A 20,277-nucleotide genomic window follows, 5' to 3' on the forward strand; every position below is an offset into this window, starting at 1 on the left:
TCAAATGGTTGCGAATACATTACAAGAAAAGATCAGTTAATTCAAGCTAAGCGAACTCTTGCAGGATTGCATATGGCGCACCAACTGTCCTGATTCTTTCAATAAGATTTTGCCGTTAGATTGTCTGACGATCTGACTCGATTTTTCTCAATTTGACTTAATTTGTGTAAAAAATTTATGTAATCCTGAGACTTGGTTCTTTCGAGAAAAATTATACAACGCGTTATTTAAAATCCCTTATGTTTATTTAGAATCTTTTAACACACGATTCGTGGTTCCCGCCCGTAGGAAATTCTCTGCGAAAACGCGAATGGCGTTACGTTCCAGTAACTTCTCCCCTCTACAACTACCCGAAGTAGCACGTTTTATCGCGCGCTTCATCGTCGAACGAAAGCTACTCTTTCCCTCCCCGTCATCGATCGGCATAGGGTAGAAGCACGCTCGTACAGATGGTGCCACGTCGCGGCGGGATGACATTCGCACCGGAAGTGCGGTAGGGGATGTTCGAGGGGCCGCGGGGGTGTGGATACAACAGCCGATATACGTCGTAATTGCGCGGTGGTGGAAGTGGACGGTCGGAGGGACGGCTGGGGGGTGAGGAGGACGCGAGGCTCCGCGAGAAGGACGCAGCGAGAGAGGAGCCGTTAGTCCAGTTGAGGCGCAAGAGTCCTCCGGCTAAGGACTTACGGTCCCTGCCAGTCCGGGACATTATGCCAGGCGGCGAGGGGTCTCCGATCAATCTCCTCGATCGTCATCACCATCGCACGTCTGCCGCCGCCACCACCGCTGCCGCCACCACCGCCGCCGCCACCACTGTCTCCGCCGCCACCTCCGCCGCTGCCGCCGCCGCCGCCGCCGCCACCGTCGCCGCCGACGAGTGCGCGAGCGATGATGATGTCGGAGCAATCGCGGCGGCATCGACGACCGGCGCGACTCTCGGCAGCGGCAACGCGATGACGAGCGCCTTAGCGGGCGACGGTCTCCGCCGCAGAAAGGTCATACACGCGGCCAAAGAGACTCTCGACAAGGGTGAGTGCTCACGGGGATGGCCCTGCTGCTTTCTCTCTCTCGTTTATACACATTGCACTACTTCATATTCGCGTTCCTCGTCGTCGATCGTTACGAAACGTCGCGCAACCTCACCCTCGCATTCGGGTCTAGGGAAGTCTGGTACCAGCCCCTATCCATCGGTTTGAGCGTGCACGGGTCAGCTCTCTCTTTCTCTCTCTCTCTCTCTCTCTCTCTCTCTCTCTCTCTCTCTCTCTCTCTCTCTCCCTCTCTCTCTGTCTGCCTGTCTCGAAAGAGCCGCGAGATCGATTCCTCTTATCCGACACGATATCGCCTCTCTCGTTCTCGCGTTTGTGTGTGCTACGTCATCACGCGAACGACGAAATAATCGCGGGATAACAAACAATTGATAAATGTCAATTTACCAATTCTGTGTCCAGTCGATCCGAATCCTCTGTCTCCTCTGCCCTGAGCAATAGTCGGTCGCGCATAGTTATGGTATCATGTCGTCTTTGGTATCCCGACCACTGATCGTGGGACAAACGTCGCGGGATGTTGTATTTGCTTTACAGATCAAATCCTGGAGATCCGCAAAAATTGGAAAATGCATCGTACGCGCTGTCTTTGTCCGCGTGCTCCTCGTAAGCGCGTCACTGCTGATCGCGACTGCACGCAAATACCGATTCGATTCAGTCGAGTGGTTATTTTCGTGCTTTCCATTTATGAACGTTATCGCGGATGCATTCGGGATGCAGGAGCTGTCCCGTGCTGACATATCGCTCTCTATCCATCCATCTATCTACCTATCTATCTATCTATCTATCTATCTATCTCCCTCCCTCCCTCCTTTCCTCTCTTTCCTTCTCTACGAATATGTTGAAACTCATAAATAATATGTAAACGCAGAGCTATTGCGAATTCATGCGACTTGTGATAGCTCAGTCCAGAAAAAATTACAAATAGCGAGTGATGAATACCTTCGCGAAGGAGACACGACAATTTAATCCGTTTCTGGCCGGAAAAATAGTACCTTAAGTTCGCTTAACTTCGTGGAAAACAATTCCGAGCCAAGCTCGCCTGATGCCACGGATGCAGTATGTGTAAAGTTTATCGATGCGGTGGAACGAAAACATTCTCTACCCGCTGGTGCACGCGAATATTCTGCATGTATCAATAAATAATTTACAAGTGCCTCGATATTCGATGTCGATATTCTATACAGCTCCGATAAAATATGAGAGATATGTGTAAACATGTTGTTTTCAATCCGCGCGTTTCTTTAAAGAGCTCGGATCTGTGTGCGACAATTGTGCGATAATTACATAAGATAACGCGAATATCGCGTACAACTGCATGTAGGATTGAACACTCGTGCTTACTACGTAGCGACCTACTTAAGAGGACGCAAGTACTTTAAATGGCTATTTATGTTACATTAAAGCACCTATTAATAGTCACTCACAGTATTCTTGTCTTTTAATTAAATTAATAGGAGAAAAAATAACTGGTCGATAAGAGATGACGCTGGCGTGTTTAATTCTGTTTAATTATCACCTTCAATATTGCAGAAGCTTTACACTGTTACAATAACGCTTCCGCAATATTCTTGGAGAGGCAGTAATTAAAGAGAAATCCCACTGGCAACGTTCAACCTGTACACGTCAGTTCTCATTAACTCGTCATTTTTTTTCAGTGGATTGAAAGTCCCATTTGGTGCCTCAATTCATCATTAATTAAATCGCGATTCACACACTTTATGACGTCATTCGTGTTGTCAAATGTCGTAAACAGGAAAAGGGAACAACTATGGTGAGTGCGAGCATAGAAAAGAAACTCGAGAGCAGCTTCTGGTGCTCTTGAAGAGCGCAGCTCGTCGAAGGTACATAAAGCGACGAGAAACGCTCGGGGTTAACATCGGTCCCAATTGCGCTGCTCAGATACGGCTACTCGACCTGTTTTGTGTCACATCGCAATTGCGCATCGAGTCGAGCAGAGACGCGGTGCACCGTGCATTATCCGTGTCTGTGTTGAGCTTACTATTAGCGTTGGCGACTCAAATCAACACTGAAAGACACGGAAAATCAACGACATCGTCGCGATTTTCGTGTGAATTTTATACTGAGAAGGAAATACCTGAGAATTTATATGTGTGTAGGATAAAAGTTCATTTCACAGATATAAAACTTGATTTTACGAAAGTACATTTTGTTTCACGGAAATAAACTCTGTATCCTACAAATAAATTTTCCAACACTCTCTTTTTTCTCTCACTATAACAAACACTTACGTTCTCTTACGTTCTCTCAATTACGTCGTTCTTGCAAATTACGCCGAATAGCGGCGTACACGTGCGAAAACGCAGAGAAAAATTCGTGAAATTATTTGTATCGTTACATTTCAACGTACAGCCAAACACCGATTTAAATCCGATCGATTTTACACTCTCTTATTTCGGACGAAGTCTGTTCCGGCTGAAAGTCCATTAAGTCAACTGTCGACTGGAGGATAAGTGCGAAGAATCTAACATCTCCCCCGCCTTGTATGTGTGTGTATGTGTGTGTATGCCGATAATCTGTATTTTTAGACACGTATATAACTGTCTTATAAATATCACAATCATCACGTAAGAAAATGTATCATCCCTTCACCGTGCGTTGCAAGGATCGCGTCGAAGCGAGTGCTTGCGACTTCCGCGAGGGAAGCGCGCGATCCTCTCATTTATAACGATCGTGTCTGTAATTTACGTGTTTTGCACCGCGCGAGATGTAGATAGTATGCATACTCTTAGCACACCTTATTCGGCAGTCGCGCATATCTATGTGTGTGCATGTATATATACGTAGTTGTGACGTAAGAGAGATTCCCGCTCCCTTCTTGCTCATCCCCGAAAATGAGATGCGGCGCGGTAGCATTTCAACTACGACGCTTCATCCGAAGGGCATTCGGGGACGGTTCCGAGACGGTTTAATCGTGACATGTGTTTGCACTCCAGATCGTAAACGTTTAAAAGATCGACTTTCGAATTACCTTTGTTTGTTCACAGATTGAACCATGACCCCATTATCGAGAGAATAAACTTGTGCATGCTGCAACATTGAACAGCGTTTTCCCCAAATAGCACGTCGAAGGTGTGACTTTCTCGCGACGCGTTGATCATCGAATTGGTGCCGCGTGCGCAAGACGTTGTATATCCGATCGATAATCAAAGAATTACAATCCAAATTTATCGACTCTTCTCTCTGATGCTAAATTCTTTTCGCCCAAAGAGGAAGGAAGTGTTTTCCTTTTTCTTTTTTACTAACGCTTCTTTCGGACTTGAAACGTCGGACGCTAAATGGATACCCACGTTCACTCAGGCTGGATATTTTTAGATTCTATCGGAATAATGGCGCGCACTTTATCTTGTTTGAGAAATTTTTAGTCATTACACGTTTTCTCATATGTGTGTGTGTGTGTGAGATTAATAGCCGTGCCATTTGAGCACCGGCATAATTTATCATTTAGTTTCTGCTTTATAAATGGAATAATTTTGGAGAAGCCGATCAAGAGCCAACCCTACGTCGTCGATTAACTTTAAGCATAGTTTAATTGTTCCCTCGTCTCCCTCTCTCTGAAAACAGACAGGGAGACAATCAAACTTCACGATTAAACGACGTCGAAGATATCCAGCTTAAATCGATGGGACATTATTCGCATGTAAATGTTCGAATTATGTTATGATGGATCTTTCACAGTTAACGGCTGTTTTACGCGGTTCCTACATATGTTTCGTAGAAAGAAATAAAAGAGAAAACGCGTGAAGTTCATGAAAAAAAAAGAAACAAAATTTGCATAGTCGCGATATAGTTCTCAGATAACCGACACGAAGAAAAGAAATCGATATCCTCTTTGTTCATTAAAAATACGTACAGGGTCTCTCTTACTGTCGTATATAACGGCAGATTTGTAAAATTTTCAACACATTTTATCGAAGAAGAGACGGCTATTTTAAGCAATCGCCCCGTTTAACGTTGCATCATGCATAAATTTATTCTTTCGATAATGAGGTCGTGGTGCAACCAATGACAGAGCGAAGACAGAGCAATTCGAAAATCGATTTTTAAAACTGTGACGCGCTCACGAGCCAAACTTAAGAATGAACTGTTGAGAGAAAATGGAAGCACGTCTCAGTAAGTTTAATTTTGACAGTCATGGCTACGAGTAACGTTCAAAAATCTTTAAGCAATGTTCATCGTTAAAGAGAGTTGTTAACAAATTATTGAATAAAAAAAATTATGAATTATTGATATTGAATAAAAAAAAGATACGTAATTTTTTGATAATAAAAACTATGAATGCGTAGGCAAAAAGAAAGAACGAATTCTCCATAAAACCTAACTTGACCTAACTTGACCTAATCTGACTTTATCAATTTTGTTTCTTAATAAATATTCTAATAACATTACGTGTGCTGGAATGAAGCACAAAGCTACAGAGGCTCATAGATATCTACTTTCAAGAGGATAGGACTCTTTTCTTCGAATATCCATTTGTGTCGAAATTTTGCATTAATCTTACGAATTACGTCAAATTTAAAAAATCAATAGAGAGAATCTCGAGATGCTACACAAGTTATCGTCTTACCTAATATTTGTTCTTATATTTTGAATATAAGAACTTTAAGAAGTTCTTATATTTTGAATATAAGTGTGTTAATTAAACTTAGCAGAGATAGAATACGCACGATATATGCGTGAATATTAAATAATTAATACATGTAAATAATTATATAAAATAACGGATGAATACATTTTTTTTACATTTTTTCTTTGGTGTTGAAAATTTCAATAGAACTTGGATTAAAAAATGCATGATAAAAACGAAGAAACAGTTTGTAGAAAAAATCACTGTGTGTTCAGTAATACTGTGTATCAACAGATGTTTACTATACTTGTTATATCGTATATAGATATTATTATTATATAGGATATAACAAGATAAAATAAAAGTGAAAAGAAGGCGTAAGTTCAATACCTGCAAATGCAATACTTTGAGCTAAAGAGAATTATTAGATGCACAGATCAGTACTTGCGAGATTCTAAGTGTCAAATTCTATTCCTTTCAGAAAGCTCAAATACTTTTAAAAAGTCTCGTGTTCTTTTAATTTCTTTGTTTGTACATAGATATGGATTCGACCCAACGACAATAATAAACAGAAACAAAAAGGAAGACGTTGACAAATATCGATAAGATGAGATTCGCGGTTTAAGAAGTATTATTAGACGCACGAGACAAATTTATGAGATCAGATTTCAAGACTAGTATTCGTAGTTATAAATCATTTACGATCTTTGATGGAATGCATGATTAACTTCCGATTTAAATTTCCAGACCGTTTAGTTGTTTGAAGCGATTTTTCTAGCATGAAAGAAGTACAAGCTAAGAAATATAATTGGGCATTCATAAGGCTAATTAATAGTTCTGTAATTATACTAATTAATAGTAGAAATAATTACTTATCGAATAATGACGATATACTACGAATACCGGTTAAAATTTTGACTCAGGCATCTCTTTATTCCCGGCGAATTCGTTAAACATTCGCGTAATAAATAATGTGACATACCTGAAGATATATGCTAGATCCTTATTCATCTCTCGATGCGCTATGTCTCTCGTCCTTGCTTCCCGATTCGGCATTCTGATTCCCGGCTGCACTGTTGTGGCACTAACACTCGCGTAGGCACAATTCAGTCGGAAATGCCAGCGTGAATGAACGCGACGCTGATTAAATATTTCACGAGTCGACGAAATATTTTACTCCCCTCCCCCCCCGACGGTATGTGTAAACAACGCGCCGATACATGTAATACGCGTCGCGATGTGTACGTCGCTCGCCGACTCGAGATACAATGACTCGGTTCTACAGACGCTCGTGACGTACGAGAGTACCAAAACAACCGGCAAAAAGGGCAGTCACCTGCTGCCAAACGTCAACATCGCTATTGTTACGAATGAATAACGTCTCTATGTTCCGAAATTTACTGCCAGTACTGAAATTCTATAGTATACGTAACATGAACCATAGATTTTCAGGACTGGCAGTGAATTTCGGAACACAGCCTATACTCGGTGGTTGAGAAACTACAACACTCAACACACTCTCAAAAACTTATTCATTCTTTGTAAATCCGATTTTAAATTGACTAACCTTCCGCGCTTCTATTTAAAGAGTTATTTAATCGCTAATTTTTATCGAAGTTTTCGTCATTAATAAAAAAGTATGATAAAACGGATTATGAAGAAAGAAAGTTTTTGTTGCCTTAATCCTATCGTTCGTTCTCTATATTTAATTCTTGGTTTAATTATTTAATATCTGCGCCTATTGCGCATACTCTATCTGTTGAGTAAGTTGTAGAATTATTTCACTGCGTATCGAAGTATAAATAAAACGTATATAGAATATATCGAGATAATGAAATATCAAATGATTTGCAAACAAATGCTTTTTTAAATCTTAACATTAGAGAAAATAGGGGGGGGCTCTGTTTATAATATCAAAAAACTATTATACCTCGAAACTTTTCGTTGGTTCTTTAAATTCGACGAAATTCGCAAAATTAAGATAGAATCATTATTTCGAATCGAGTGTATGACATAAAAAAATGAATCTATTGTAAGCAATAACGTAACGGGTATCTATGTAGCATGTTATAACAATAATTGGACATGTGCATATGTTTTCTTTACAGCATCCCGTCTATTAAGACGAAAAATACCATGTACAGGCCACTTAATGACCCCCCGCCGCCTATGGATACAAAAGGTTCCTACTCAGGTATATATCTCTTTGTGCCTCACGATTGATAGTTCTTCACGGTTCCCAATCGGGAAAGTGACGATTTTACATACAAAATCAAGTCGTAAAAAAAAAAAAGATATATATATATAAGAGTTATTATCTGTCAACTTCTAGAGAGAAAACTATGCAAATGCAACAGGTGCCATATGCTATATCATCCGAGGAATTCACATATTACGCACGACACGCAGGCTCATCATTTTCATACTAATATTCGTCTCCTAATTTGCATTAAACTACATGCGAAGGATGCGAGTGGAGAAAAGTGCACATTCCGGGGATGTTTTGCGAATAAACTCGCTAATAAACTCGTTAATATTATGCCTAACTAAATGTTAGCAATTATTTCCTGACTGACTGTAGTCGTCACCTTATCATTGCATTTGCAACTACTTTTTTCCACCTCGATCGACAGTGTTTTGACACTATGCTAGCGTTTTAATCAGCGTTGATTGGCTGGTATCCCAACAGTTCGGTATAAAGTTTGACATTGCCAAGAAAAAGAAAATATATGTGCAACGATTTCGCGATAATACAAATGATACCTAGCTGACCTAGCGGCGCGCGTAGCTACTTGGGCACGTGGCCAAGTGCTCGATGTTATCAGCGTTTCACGAGACGGAATGTAAGATCGTCATTTCCCAAGCGAACATAGGCGGCTAGCAAAATAAGTCAAAATGTGTTAAATAAATTACGCGATCTACAAAATCTACCGGGTTTTAAGTTGGTGGAAGGTCAAGCGATTGTTCCAAAGTGCATTTCGTCCGGTATCATTTCTCAGGTGCGATATATATGGTGGCCGCGCTACTTGCCTTGATCGATCGTAATTTTAACGATGGATGGTTAACGGATAAACTTTCAACCTCAGTATAATTCTCAAAGAGCTTTGCAATTTATCGCGTATACTTTCCGCTGCGTGAAGCGCGCACCGGGATGTCTAATAATTCGCGGCTTCCCCCAGGAATGCGACGTAGTTATGATGTTTCCCAGCGGAGCGAGCGACGAAACCCTGATGTGGCTTTTAGGACGGCTTCGGGCTGGAACCCCGGGGCTAACAGTTCACGTGCGACATCACACATCGTCGGACAGTTACGGGTTTTACATTACGGCGCCGTTTAGCGTGTAAGTGTTCGATTCTCCGCATTAAAATTCATACTTTGGCAGAAAAGCAAATCAGAACTCACGCTAGTGAGTGATTAGGTAGTAAGTATCACAGTTTCTGCTTTTCTACTGGCGCGAATTCTGATTGGCTTCTGTCTTCTGTCTTTTTGTTTCTTATTTTTCTGCTAAAGTTTTCCTAATATGTCATGCTGTCCTTTCTTGTTTTATTTTTGTTTCATGCTTGTTTCTTCCTACCCCTCCGATTTTAAAACTTAATCTATAATGTGTTCTTTGCATCTTGCTTTATTCTCTTTTTATCTCTTTCTGACTTAAATCTCAAACTAGAAAAAGATAGAGAACAAGAGACAGGAAGTAAAGAGTACATTGTAGATTAGGCTTAAATTTACTTCTGTTTGTATTTCCGCGCGACGATTGTTCGCATTTTTTTACTTGTACCTGCATCTTACTCTGATAGAATATTATCTTAGGGAGCATAATAAGCCGTTATTATATTACATTATGGCTTAATTTATTCTGAGGTTCGTGCGGTCGTGGGAACTTTTATCACGTAAAATCAAAGGTCGAATAGTTACTCTGACCCCGTTTGGGCTTGCAGTCTACTGAAAGCTGCGGAGGAGGTGCATCTACCTAAGGCATTACGGCAGGAATTTGGTGGTGGACTGAAGGAATTCGTGGGGTCCGAGGCTAACTGTTTCGAGGGCAGCGACGACGAAATCCGATTTTTCACCACGCAAGAGAGGCAATCCCTGGTACTACATTTACTTCACACGCTGAGGGCCGGTCCGCACGATCTACAAAATCTACCGGGTTTTAAGTTGGTGGAAGGTCAAGCGATTGTTCCAAAGTGCATTTCGTCCGGTATCATTTCTCAGGTGCGATATATATAGTGGCCGCGCTACTTGCCTTGATCGATCGTAATTTTAACGATGGATGGTTAACGGATAAACTTTCAACCTCAGTATAATTCTCAAAGAGCTTTGCAATTTTCAATTAACAAAGCAACTAATAGATCAGCGAGTATGCTTCGGGATATTTTTCTCGGTAATTCTCAAATGAACTCAACTTCGACTTCAAGTTTTACTTGAGGTTTTACTTGAAGTTTTACTTTGTCAAGAAAATCGACTTGAACTTGTTTAAAAAGTTTATCGTTAAAATTACGGCTAAGTCTATGGCCGTTCGAGGCTTTTCTCGTCGTAGAAGAGGATTCGTGACGCGATCGATCGCGCTTTCGTCAGGTCTTCCCTCTACACGAATTACCCGCGCTAGAAAAACTGCAACGAAACTGGGTCCGCGCGTTCCTCAGCCCTCAGCCCTTGGACGACATTTGTAAATACTTCGGGGTGAAGATCACCATGTATTTTGCCTGGCTCGGCCACTACACCACCGCTTTGATCGTTCCAGCTGCAGTGGGTGTCATATACTGGGTATGTACGCGCGTATTCGTTCATAAGCGGGACATTTGAAGAATCTAAAGATCTTTTCTCGAAATGAAACAATGATACAGGAATGATTTAACAGCCAAAATAAAAGAAAACGAAAAAAGAAAAGAGAAACGAAACAAGCTCCGACATAGAATAAACTGTTTATTAGCCGGCGGAGTAATCTCGTATTAGAGATAGAGAAAAAATTTAAACAACAATCGAATCGACATCCAGGTCGGCATCATCGGCAGGAACCAAGCGGTGGAGGACGTGGCGTATGTCTTGTTCTCGGTGTTCAACGTAATTTGGGCTACGGTATACTTGGAGACGTGGAAAAGAAGAGGCGCGGAATTGGCGTACAGGTGGGGCACTTTGGATCAGAGGGACGATTTATTGGTCGAGCCTAGACCTCTCTTTACAGTAAGAACCTTTCCGACACTTTTTACGCCTTAGCACTTCGACATTGGCATGGTGTATAGTAGTGCGTGTGCTACTACTACAATATGATGAGTACAGTTATGCTTTTGCTACATATCGCCGTAACAATCGAGGATATGGCGTATTACGCGATGGGCTTTCAACAAACGGGAATCCACTCGTATCGGAACCGTCCGAAGCGCGATTCACACGATCACGGTCCTACTGTGTTCAGGGAACTCTAGAGATCTCACCGGTGACGGGTAGACTGGAACCGACTTATCCCAGGTGGCGGAGAAATATGTTTCGATATTTCGTCAGCGTGCCTATCATCGCGATCTGTTTACTCTTCGTTTTCATCGTTATGATTCTAAGCTTCCAAATACAGGTACGAAAAAATCCTGCAAGATCGATTCGCAAATTGCACCGTATAGTCGATGTATATTCAAAAAATACTCTACAATCGTTTCGATTCGAAGCCTAAACTTCGATTCAAGCGGCAATTATACGGTTCACATTGCGACTCCGTGAAAAATTCTTCTCTTCTTTAGAAGCTGGACGTACGGTACAAGATTCGTGCCAGTAAATTAATCTGTGCAAATCGATTCTAGGATTGGTGGGACGCACATCTTGAATCTGGAGGTTACGGATTCTGGCTTAGTTACATGCCAAAGGTGTTACTCGCGGTGGTGATCGCGTTGATGGATGAGGCGTATTTCAAAGTCGCGGTGTGGTTGAACGACTTGGGTATGTATCTGGATAAAAAAGAAGAATTTGATCTCCTGTGTTTTAATATTGCCATCCTCTCTGTCTCTCTCTGTCTCTCTCGCGCTCTCTCCCTTTCCTTCTACCTCTCTCTCTCTCTCTCTCTATCTATCCTCCGGCTCTCCCTCATCTGTCTGTCTATCTATCTGTCTCTCTCAACAAGATCATCTTTGTGCGATTCAAAATACAAACGACTCGCCATTTGCCGATTTGTTCGCATCGGTTTGTGTATTTCACGGTACACTATGCACGTCTAGTTCGAGAGCCTAGCATATACTTTCGATAACTTTTCCCACGGCTTAGCTTCTTCTAGATACTAACTGAAGGACTACGTAAGGAGAACGTTATATTTTCTACGTAAGGGACTTTTTCCTTACTAAGCGAATGTTGTTCTGTTTTTTGTGTGACGAAACCCGTGAGATACCATAGATACCGTTTTTATCTTCATTTACATCTCGGTGAGCATTTATGGTGCGGTAGATAGTATTTGTGATTTTTGTGTGTTGGACGCAGAAAACTATCGACTAGACACCGAGTACGAGAATCATCTGATCTACAAGGTGGCGCTGGTAATGAGAAACCTCCATTTTCAACGAATAGAGTATCAGTGTTGTGTTATACGTTATACACACGTCCTCCTCTAATTGACAATAAATAAAGGATCGAAGTCTCCGCGAGAGCGGTGATTATACAAATCTCTTTACTGTAAAAGTGTAAAAAGCGTAAAAACGGCGCCTCTGCAACACACAGGTCGATTTTAAAAAATATGACCTGTTAGCAACGTTTGAATTCGCCGTGAATTCGCAATTTGAAGAGAGCCACTTATATATTTAGAGGCGGACGCTTGGAAAAGACAAAATAGATTTTGCGTTCTTTGTTTAAACGTGAAACTGCTTGCTCTGGCTGTCTCTGTCGCTGCATGAACATTCTATTCGCGAGGAAAACACTTTTCGCTTAAAGATTTCATGTGTCAGTAGGCCTTCATGTTTACGCTTTTACGTGCATTCGGTACTTTACTTTGTATGTTAACGCGATCTACGATCTACAGATATAATTTACAAAGGCCACCCTATATTTCAGTTTCAGTTTGTAAACTCCTTCCTATCGCTGTTTTACATCGCCTTTTATCTCCAAGATCAAGAGAGGCTCAAGGAGGTGAGATTTTAATTTTTAAAAGCTGACAATGTTAAAATAAATTGTGAAACAGATGAAAAGAAGTTGGCTCGATTCGTAATTTGCTACGCCACGAAACGCCGCACAACTAAGAGAGAAAATTAATAACTTCACGCAGCGAGCGCAAAGAGTCCAAAAATCGTGAAAGAAAAATCAGATGCATCAGCGTAATCTACGCCTGTCTACACTTTCTCGTTTCAGCAATTGGCGGCTTTGCTCATAGCTCGCCAAGTGATCGGTAACCTGAAGGAGTCCGCAGTGCCGTACTTGATCGAGCAATTGCGTCTGGCGCGGTTGAGCTTTGAGCTATTCGGGGCCCTGAGTCCCAGTGAGGCGAGACCGGCACCCGGCCAAGAAAGCGAAGAGGCGCAACGCGAGAAGGACAACGAAGAGAAGGAGGAACGGTCCACCGACAGCGGCAAGTCGAAGCAACGAAACGTCAGCCAAGCAGAACTGGAGAGTTCCCTCTACAGAGTAGGGCATCCCACTAATTCTCTACTTAGTGACGTTGCGTTCAAGGTTCGGTCTAGATTTAGCCAATTGTTTCTTTTCGTTCTCTTCAAGAGCACATTCACTACCGCTCAAATACACATTACATGCACACGGGCGCGTACTTCAAAGCATTTGCAACTGAACGCAACATGTAAATACACGCGTTTAAAGATACTTACGTCGAGCCGAATCATCGATAAGTTCATCCCCTTTGAGCCTTCACTCCCTACCTTCCTCCCCCTTATATTGAGACCGAATATTTACGCGAATTGACTTTGCGAGTAGATTGGACGCTTTGCTCCACACATTTCACTCTTTCGTTTTGTGTCTTGCCTCTCAGGTGTTCTTTTATGTTCGACTGCGTTCTATCAGCACGACGGCTTAGCCGAATTAATGTTAATGTCGTATTGTGTTTCTTCGTCGTTTCTTTTTGCAGAATTTTAATCATTTTTTCCCGTTTTACACCGATCCCATTGACGATGCGCAGGTATCGACCAAAAAGGTAACGTTATACTCATCCTATCGTTAAATATCGATCCTCTCCGTCATGAATTACGGTATGCTTCACACGAATACTGATATCCAAGCGAAGATATGATATAACAGTAGAGAGGCAGAGATATTAACGTCACGTATTTTCGATGAAAAAGAAATGCAATTTTGTCAAATCGATTTGAACTATAAATAACGATCGATTATTACGGGAAAGAATATATTTTAGATCTCTCGTAAATTCTTATACGCGAAAGAACGATGTGTGTGAGCACAGCAAACGAAGTGACCGAAAGGAACGGTATGTAAATCTCATGGCTTATCATGCGCGATTTATCGATCTATGTTTCGCTACAGTTTTTAATTTTCTAAATGTTTGGCATAGTCTATACCCACAATATACGATACGATACGTATCATGTCGATCATCCAACGACACACGACAAGCACTGGACACATATAGACAATATTATGTTCGCATCGTGTTATAGTCCGACACGTTCTCATTATATAGTTAATATTAATAATATTAAGTCGATACTTCTATAGTTTGCTACAACTGTTATTAGGTTGGTATATCTCTAGTAAATATAATTGTTATAGATTGCGATTGGTATACTTGACGAGTATTAAATAAAACAAGAAATAAAGCGCGAGTCTAAATTACAAAAAAAAAATAAATTTGCTTCCGAAAGTGTGAATGAAAAAATTCTCCATTATTTGCGTATCGGATAAACTAAACGAGTAATTTTTTATTCGCAGTATGACGGAGCGTTTTCGGAGCACTTGGAAATGCTATCACAACTGGGATACGTTTGCCTCTTTTCATCGGCGTTTCCATTAGCCGCGATGGCAGCTTTGCTTGGGAATTTGCTTGAATTACGCGGCGATGCGTTCAAACTGTGTTTCGTGCTTCAACGACCTTTCGGGCGAAGAGTCTCGAATATCGGGACTTGGCAAGTAAGTGGAAAGATTAATTCGCTCTTCGGCACAGTAAGAGACTTGCGAACGAAATCCAACTTTTCATTCTTCGATAGAATGCTATGGAGACGATGGGGCTGGTCGCGATTTTAGTGAATTGCGCTCTGATCGGACTGAGCGGCCAGGTGCAACGAATGTTCCCGGAGATGTCGGCCACGCAAACGATCTTACTGATTGTGGCATTGGAGCATATAATGCTCGCTATCCGATTTGTTATTATCTGCGCGATTCCCGACATACCTCACTGGGTCGCGACCGAGATGGCTAAAGTGGAGTTCTTAAGACGCGAAGCGGTCCGAAGGTTGTCCTCGACGCCATCACCGGAGCAACAGCCCGCAACAGTAATAGGTATATTATTTATCCTTATAGTATTCTTGATATCATTAAATAGTCTTCCGACAACGAATAATCTACTGTTATATAGCGAGTAAGAAATCTAACGTCTGATCTTCCTTCAGTGAGAACTTGATGAGAAACACTTGAGTTAAACTTTAAATTGATATTCTACTTGCGAACTCTGTTCGCATAGAGACTGTGAGAGGAGAAATGCCTAGAAAATAAAAAAAAAAAATATTCGACGGGTACAAATAATGTATTCACTTTTGAATCTAAATTCTTTTACTTAAATAGAAAAAACAGTCTCTTTCATAAAACGCCAAGATTTTAAGAAAATGTATATTTTCTTATTTGAAAAATATTCTATTTAGAGAGAGTATAAGGAAATATGTCAACACATACACATTATATGTAGTACCCGCCGAATACAAATATTTTTTATTTTTTGGATGTTTTCTCTCAGTTGAAATTTAATAATTTAATATATTCTAGAATTTTAATAATTCAATTTAAAATTTAATGATTCAAATATATTCTAGAATTTTTTTATATCGATTCTCTTTCCCTTTCCCCTCCGTTTTCCTTCTCTTTTCGCTGTCCTATGACCCCAAATGAATACGAAGATTCACCGTCTATAGGACGATCCACGCGCAATGGTCTTTAATCACTTTACTTAACCCGCCGATTACGTCCTACCTCCTACCAGCTATTAATTTCGCTCGAACTCAGGGAGATTCGTGGTGAGTCCAGCAGACGGAGAGAGCGAAGAGCAGCATTTGCTCGCGGAACGCACCGGCTACGCGACCACGTCAAGTCAAGCGGACACCCCGATCTTGGCTTCAACCACCCACACGCCCAGCGGCCCGACAACACCCAGCGCCGCGTCGGTGCCGAGAATCGCGGAAACACCACCGACGGCCGAGACGCCCGGAGGTAGCGGTGGAAGCAGCAGCGAAACCAGTCCGTTCCTACCCGAGAACAATTCCAACGTGACCACCAGGGATATCCGTAACTCCCCGAGATGCTCCATACCCGGAGGTGAACGAGGTTCGATTTCGTTTTCCTTCTAATCCGAATCGGCAACTATCTCTGCTTTCAAGGAAACCCACAATAAGAGAAGTGATTCTAACGCGCTTTGAATGTATTGCATTCCAAGCTGAAATAACAAACGCGTATTTTTCACAAATGGTCAATTAGAGCCACCTCGATTTTCTAAGAAGAAATTACTATAGAATGATTTACATAACTTTTGCCTTACAAAAAGCTCGTTAAAAATTCATAAAGCCCGTGTCACACTACGGATTGGAAATAGAAGATTGCAGATTGAAGATTAGATTTTGACGAATCAATGCACTTTGGTCTTGGCTCCTTGCCTGCTTGGCTCCAATTGGTCAAGTTCCAATCTTCAATCCGCAATCCTCTATCCAATCCAATCCAATCCAATCCGTAGTGTGACACGGGCTTTATGGTTATCGCAGGAAGAATTAAACGATTGGACAAACAATTGCTTCGCACTGATGAGATATTTTTCCAGTAGGAAGACGCTCGAGGGAGTGGTTGAGCAATGAACCAGAAACATCCGGCGCAACTGATCAGTACAGCCATCATCTAACTATCGGGCCACATGGTGGAGTCGACTGGGTACGTCGATTAGGTTTGGAGCCCGGTGGGCGAAAATCTAGCGATTCCGAGATCAGCGGTGCCAGTAACATGAGCGGCAGGGAAGAAGAATTGACATTGCACAGGTCTACTGACTGTATCGTGTCCAAAGAACTCGCCTCTTCTTCAGACAGCGATCTTCTTAGGTAGGAGAAAGAGAATCTCTTCATTCAATCTTTCTCCCTTAAGTCTAACGATGTTATAAGGATAAAGAAGAAGAACGAATCCCTCCTCGCGTTTTTACTTACTCTTATACTGAGAAGAAATACTTGAAAGTCAACATTTGTGAGAAATAAAATTCATTTCTATGAAATAAAATTTATTTCTAGGAATAGACTTTATATCCCACCAAAAAAATTCCTAAGTATTGTTTTCTCAGTGTGTATTTCCGTATTAATCGTTAGTTTTGTGTTCGAAGGTCGGCACCGCCGTGGTCGGTGGCTCACAGAAGCCAAAAGTTCCGCTTCTCACCGGAAAAGGAGAAGGAGCGCGAGAAGGTGGCGGAGAAACAGCAGCAACAGCAGCAACAACAACAGCAGCAGCAGCAGCAACAACAACAGCAATATCATCATCACTATCATCAACGGGAGATGCACGAGCATCGTGAGCGGCAGCAGTCCTACCTTGCCGAGAAGGAGAAAGAGAAGGAAAAGGATTCGAGCGGTCTGTCGGACTCCAGCAAGACGATCTCTAGCCAAGAGGAGGAGAAACCGACGAAGGAGGAGCGCGAAGCGAAGAAGACGCGCGTCAAGCAGAGCCTGATGAAGCGGGCGCGCTCGGTCGCGATCTTCTCGCTGAAGTTGAAGGAACGTCGTGCTCGGGAGGCCGAGCTGAAGGCCAAGGAGGCAGAGAGAGAGGCCAGGTGGCAACAACCGCAGTCTTGCGTTGGCGGCGAGCTCTCATGCATACCCATAGAAAAGCTTATCTCCGTGGACGACATCGCCGCCATGGAAATTCGCCGGATGAATCATTAGCCGCTTGATTGGCAACTTGTCTCTCTCTCTCTTTCTCTCGCATTTTTGGTTTTTCTCGCTACGTAGACCGTCGTGTGTCGCACGCGATATCGGCGCGAATGATTATCGTTTGAGTATCGCGAGCAACCGAGAGCACGCGAACGGACGAGAGAGAAGGCGCATAACTTTGACGAGTCGTTACGAATTGACGGAAGAATGTCTTAATAGTAGGGCCGTATTAATAGGCGTTACTTGAAAAACTTGCCTCAGGTAAAATATTCGAATTTTTATCCAGAGTCAGATCTAAGTTTTCAATTGCGTTATGATAAATGTGACGTTTATATCTGTAGTCATGATTCAATTGAAAAACACTTATCTAACTCTGAATTTAGATCCGAGTATCTCATTTGGAACGAGTTTTAAGTAATGACTATTAATATAGGCCTTAAGCAACATTCCGTAGATACTGTTCCCGACGTCGTTTTGCCCCTTAGAGCGCCCTTGGCGATCATCCCCTCTCGGTGGTACAGTTCGGTTCAGGAACGCAGCGGGAACGGAATACTTCCGAAGAATCCGCGCGCGAGTAACGAAGATAATAATTTCCACGACTTAACGATCTGAAGAAACTACGGGACGCGATTTGTGCTGTTTTTGAAGTAACACTGATCGAGGATGAAAGCTCTGAACGACTGTCGACTCGAAAGGAGAATAATCCACGGAGTACATCACGTAGCGATTAAAGCCGCTCCGAAAAATTGGCGAAACTGTCATATTATAAATTTTTTCCAAAGTGCAGCATGTTTGACGCGATGTTCCGAACCGAACGTACACATTTCGCGCTAATCGCGACGATTATAATTTCGCTTTTATTCGATGCCCCTGCACTAAGTGGCATACTTTCCTAGTGCATAGGTCACTTGCTCGCGATCACATCTTAGATAATCGAGCCGTAATTATCCCGCTCGCGCCGTCAGTAATTGTAACTGTACGCCGAAAACATTAAATTACTCCCGGTTGGATCTGAAACGCGCGCACACAAGCGCGCGTATTACTATATGGGACTCGGACGACGCGACGATCCGATCGTTGTGGGGAAAAGAGAAATAAAGAAAAATAGAAAAAATAAAAAAATATCGAGAGCGCCCGTTAATCGCGAAATCTTGCCGGGGAGACTGTCGAGGAGCTTGTGAAGTGTCGTTAGACCGCTCGCGCTGGGACAGGAAACATCGGCGCGGAAAATTCAACGAAGAGAACATAGGAGAGGAGGAGGGACTTTGTTGTTGTTGCTGCGGTAATAAGTTGTTAATTAATATTATAAAATTCTAGGTGTTAATGGTTTAACGAATTTTTGCTAAATAGATCCTCTCACACGAGGTGTAACATCGTTGTCGAGACCACCGCCTCCAGAAAAATCGCCTCGTGTCCCTGTTGGAGATCGTTCCCCCCTTCGCGGAGGGGAGACGACGACACGCGGAAGCCGCACCGTTATATACGTGATAACAAGTTTGCCACGCGACACGTTCCGTCGACGAAGAGATAGAGAGTCGATTAGAGTGCACTAACACAATACTACACTTACACATACATACACACACATACATATACGATGCTCTTCGTCCAAAAAGTGAATAAAAGGAATTTAGAGGCCATTTTTGTATATAGCGAAAAGTTACGCAGAGATTGTAAAATCGGTTCTCATGGCCTAGCCTCATGTCCCCGTCCGCGGCTGAACTTTAGCGCAAAGTTATTAAGTACACATACACACGTATATACGCACACATTACATACATATGAACAAACACATACACACGCAACAGAAATTTTATTACATTTATCGATATTATTAGCGTTAGTACTTACAATTAGATGCATCCACATTGAGCACCGTTGAGCAAGTCGATAATCGCGTACCGTTGTACCGTAGAGTGCCCTTCGGGAACTTGCAAAGATTCGAGTGCAGTAGACGCGAAATCGATAGATTAGCCGCTTTCGCAAAAAAGCAGGTCGAAATCAGTTCGGCGGGAAGCGTCTGTGTTTGTTAGATGTTTTGTATAAAACAGGAGAACTGAGCCAATAAAACATTCTACAAAAGACCAATCCTCCGATTACTTCCCTATCCCGCGTCTGAAAAATGAAACGTTTCATCCGAATAATAGTGACAATTCTTTGTCCGTGCTTTCGATCGTTGAGGAATATAACGCTTTGGCGAAATAGCAGTAATGTTCAAGAAAATTCTCACCTGGGAATCTTCGATCAAATTACGTCGGATCGATTCGTTTTTGCGCGCAAAATAGGACACTGAGAATTAAAACTGTCACTCGTCATATCAGTCAGTACTACCAACTTTAGGTTACAACAAAGTGCTATCGAACAGCAACATCATGCAGTTTCTCCTAAAATCCGGATCTAAATGAAGAGTGTGGATTATAATTGGACCAATCAAGCAGAACCAAACGTTAGATTATCTGATTAGTCCGATTGCAATCCTCGATCCGTACCAGAGAGAAGCCTGAGAGCGGCCACCAGCTTGATTTTAGTTAGAGACCCTTGAATCAGAGTTTCGAAATAACGTCCCCGATTTTTATTGGTGTCGCCATGGTTTGTCAAACTAGTAGCT

At 42.2% G+C, this 20,277-nt stretch overlaps 1 protein-coding gene across 8 annotated transcripts; it reads left to right on the forward strand.

Moving 5' to 3' along the window:
* The first annotated feature begins 629 nt into the window (after window positions 1-629).
* Window positions 630-19,754, forward strand: LOC116853939 (anoctamin-8). Of its 8 annotated transcripts, none has more exons than XM_032835316.1 (17): window positions 630-1,029; window positions 7,740-7,825; window positions 8,811-8,971; window positions 9,567-9,843; window positions 10,207-10,395; window positions 10,627-10,812; window positions 11,045-11,197; window positions 11,421-11,556; window positions 12,088-12,143; window positions 12,655-12,729; window positions 12,949-13,266; window positions 13,727-13,741; window positions 14,494-14,691; window positions 14,769-15,060; window positions 15,778-16,086; window positions 16,583-16,853; window positions 17,126-19,754. In XM_032835316.1, exons 1-17 carry the CDS (start codon window positions 711-713, stop codon window positions 17,679-17,681), a joined length of 3,597 nt encoding a protein of 1,198 aa, XP_032691207.1. In that variant the 5' UTR covers window positions 630-710; the 3' UTR covers window positions 17,682-19,754. The 8 variants fall into 8 exon arrangements, with proteins under 8 accessions (XP_032691207.1, XP_032691208.1, XP_032691206.1 ...); XM_032835317.1 differs by having other exon boundaries at window positions 16,586-16,853; XM_032835315.1 differs by having other exon boundaries at window positions 631-1,029; window positions 15,778-16,095; window positions 16,586-16,853.
* The last annotated feature ends 523 nt before the right edge of the window (window positions 19,755-20,277 follow it).

This window comes from Odontomachus brunneus, unplaced genomic scaffold, assembly GCF_010583005.1.
Source record: "Odontomachus brunneus isolate Ranch 3 - 2012 unplaced genomic scaffold, Obru_v1 Obru_scaffold_007, whole genome shotgun sequence".
Taxonomy (NCBI): Eukaryota; Metazoa; Arthropoda; class Insecta; order Hymenoptera; family Formicidae; genus Odontomachus; species Odontomachus brunneus.

What these genes read in the sequence shown, in the direction of transcription:
- LOC116853939 (XM_032835314.1), top strand. Translation starts at nt 711, where the DNA reads ATGCCAGGCGGCGAGGGGTCTCCGATCAATCTCCTCGATCGTCATCAC. An exon ending in CAGTGGGTGTCATATACTGG is followed by an intron (nt 10,396 to 10,626) that starts GTATGTACGCGC and finishes ATCGACATCCAG; the next exon opens with GTCGGCATCATCGGCAGGAA. An exon ending in GGTGTGGTTGAACGACTTGG is followed by an intron (nt 11,557 to 12,087) that starts GTATGTATCTGG and finishes TGTTGGACGCAG; the next exon opens with AAAACTATCGACTAGACACC.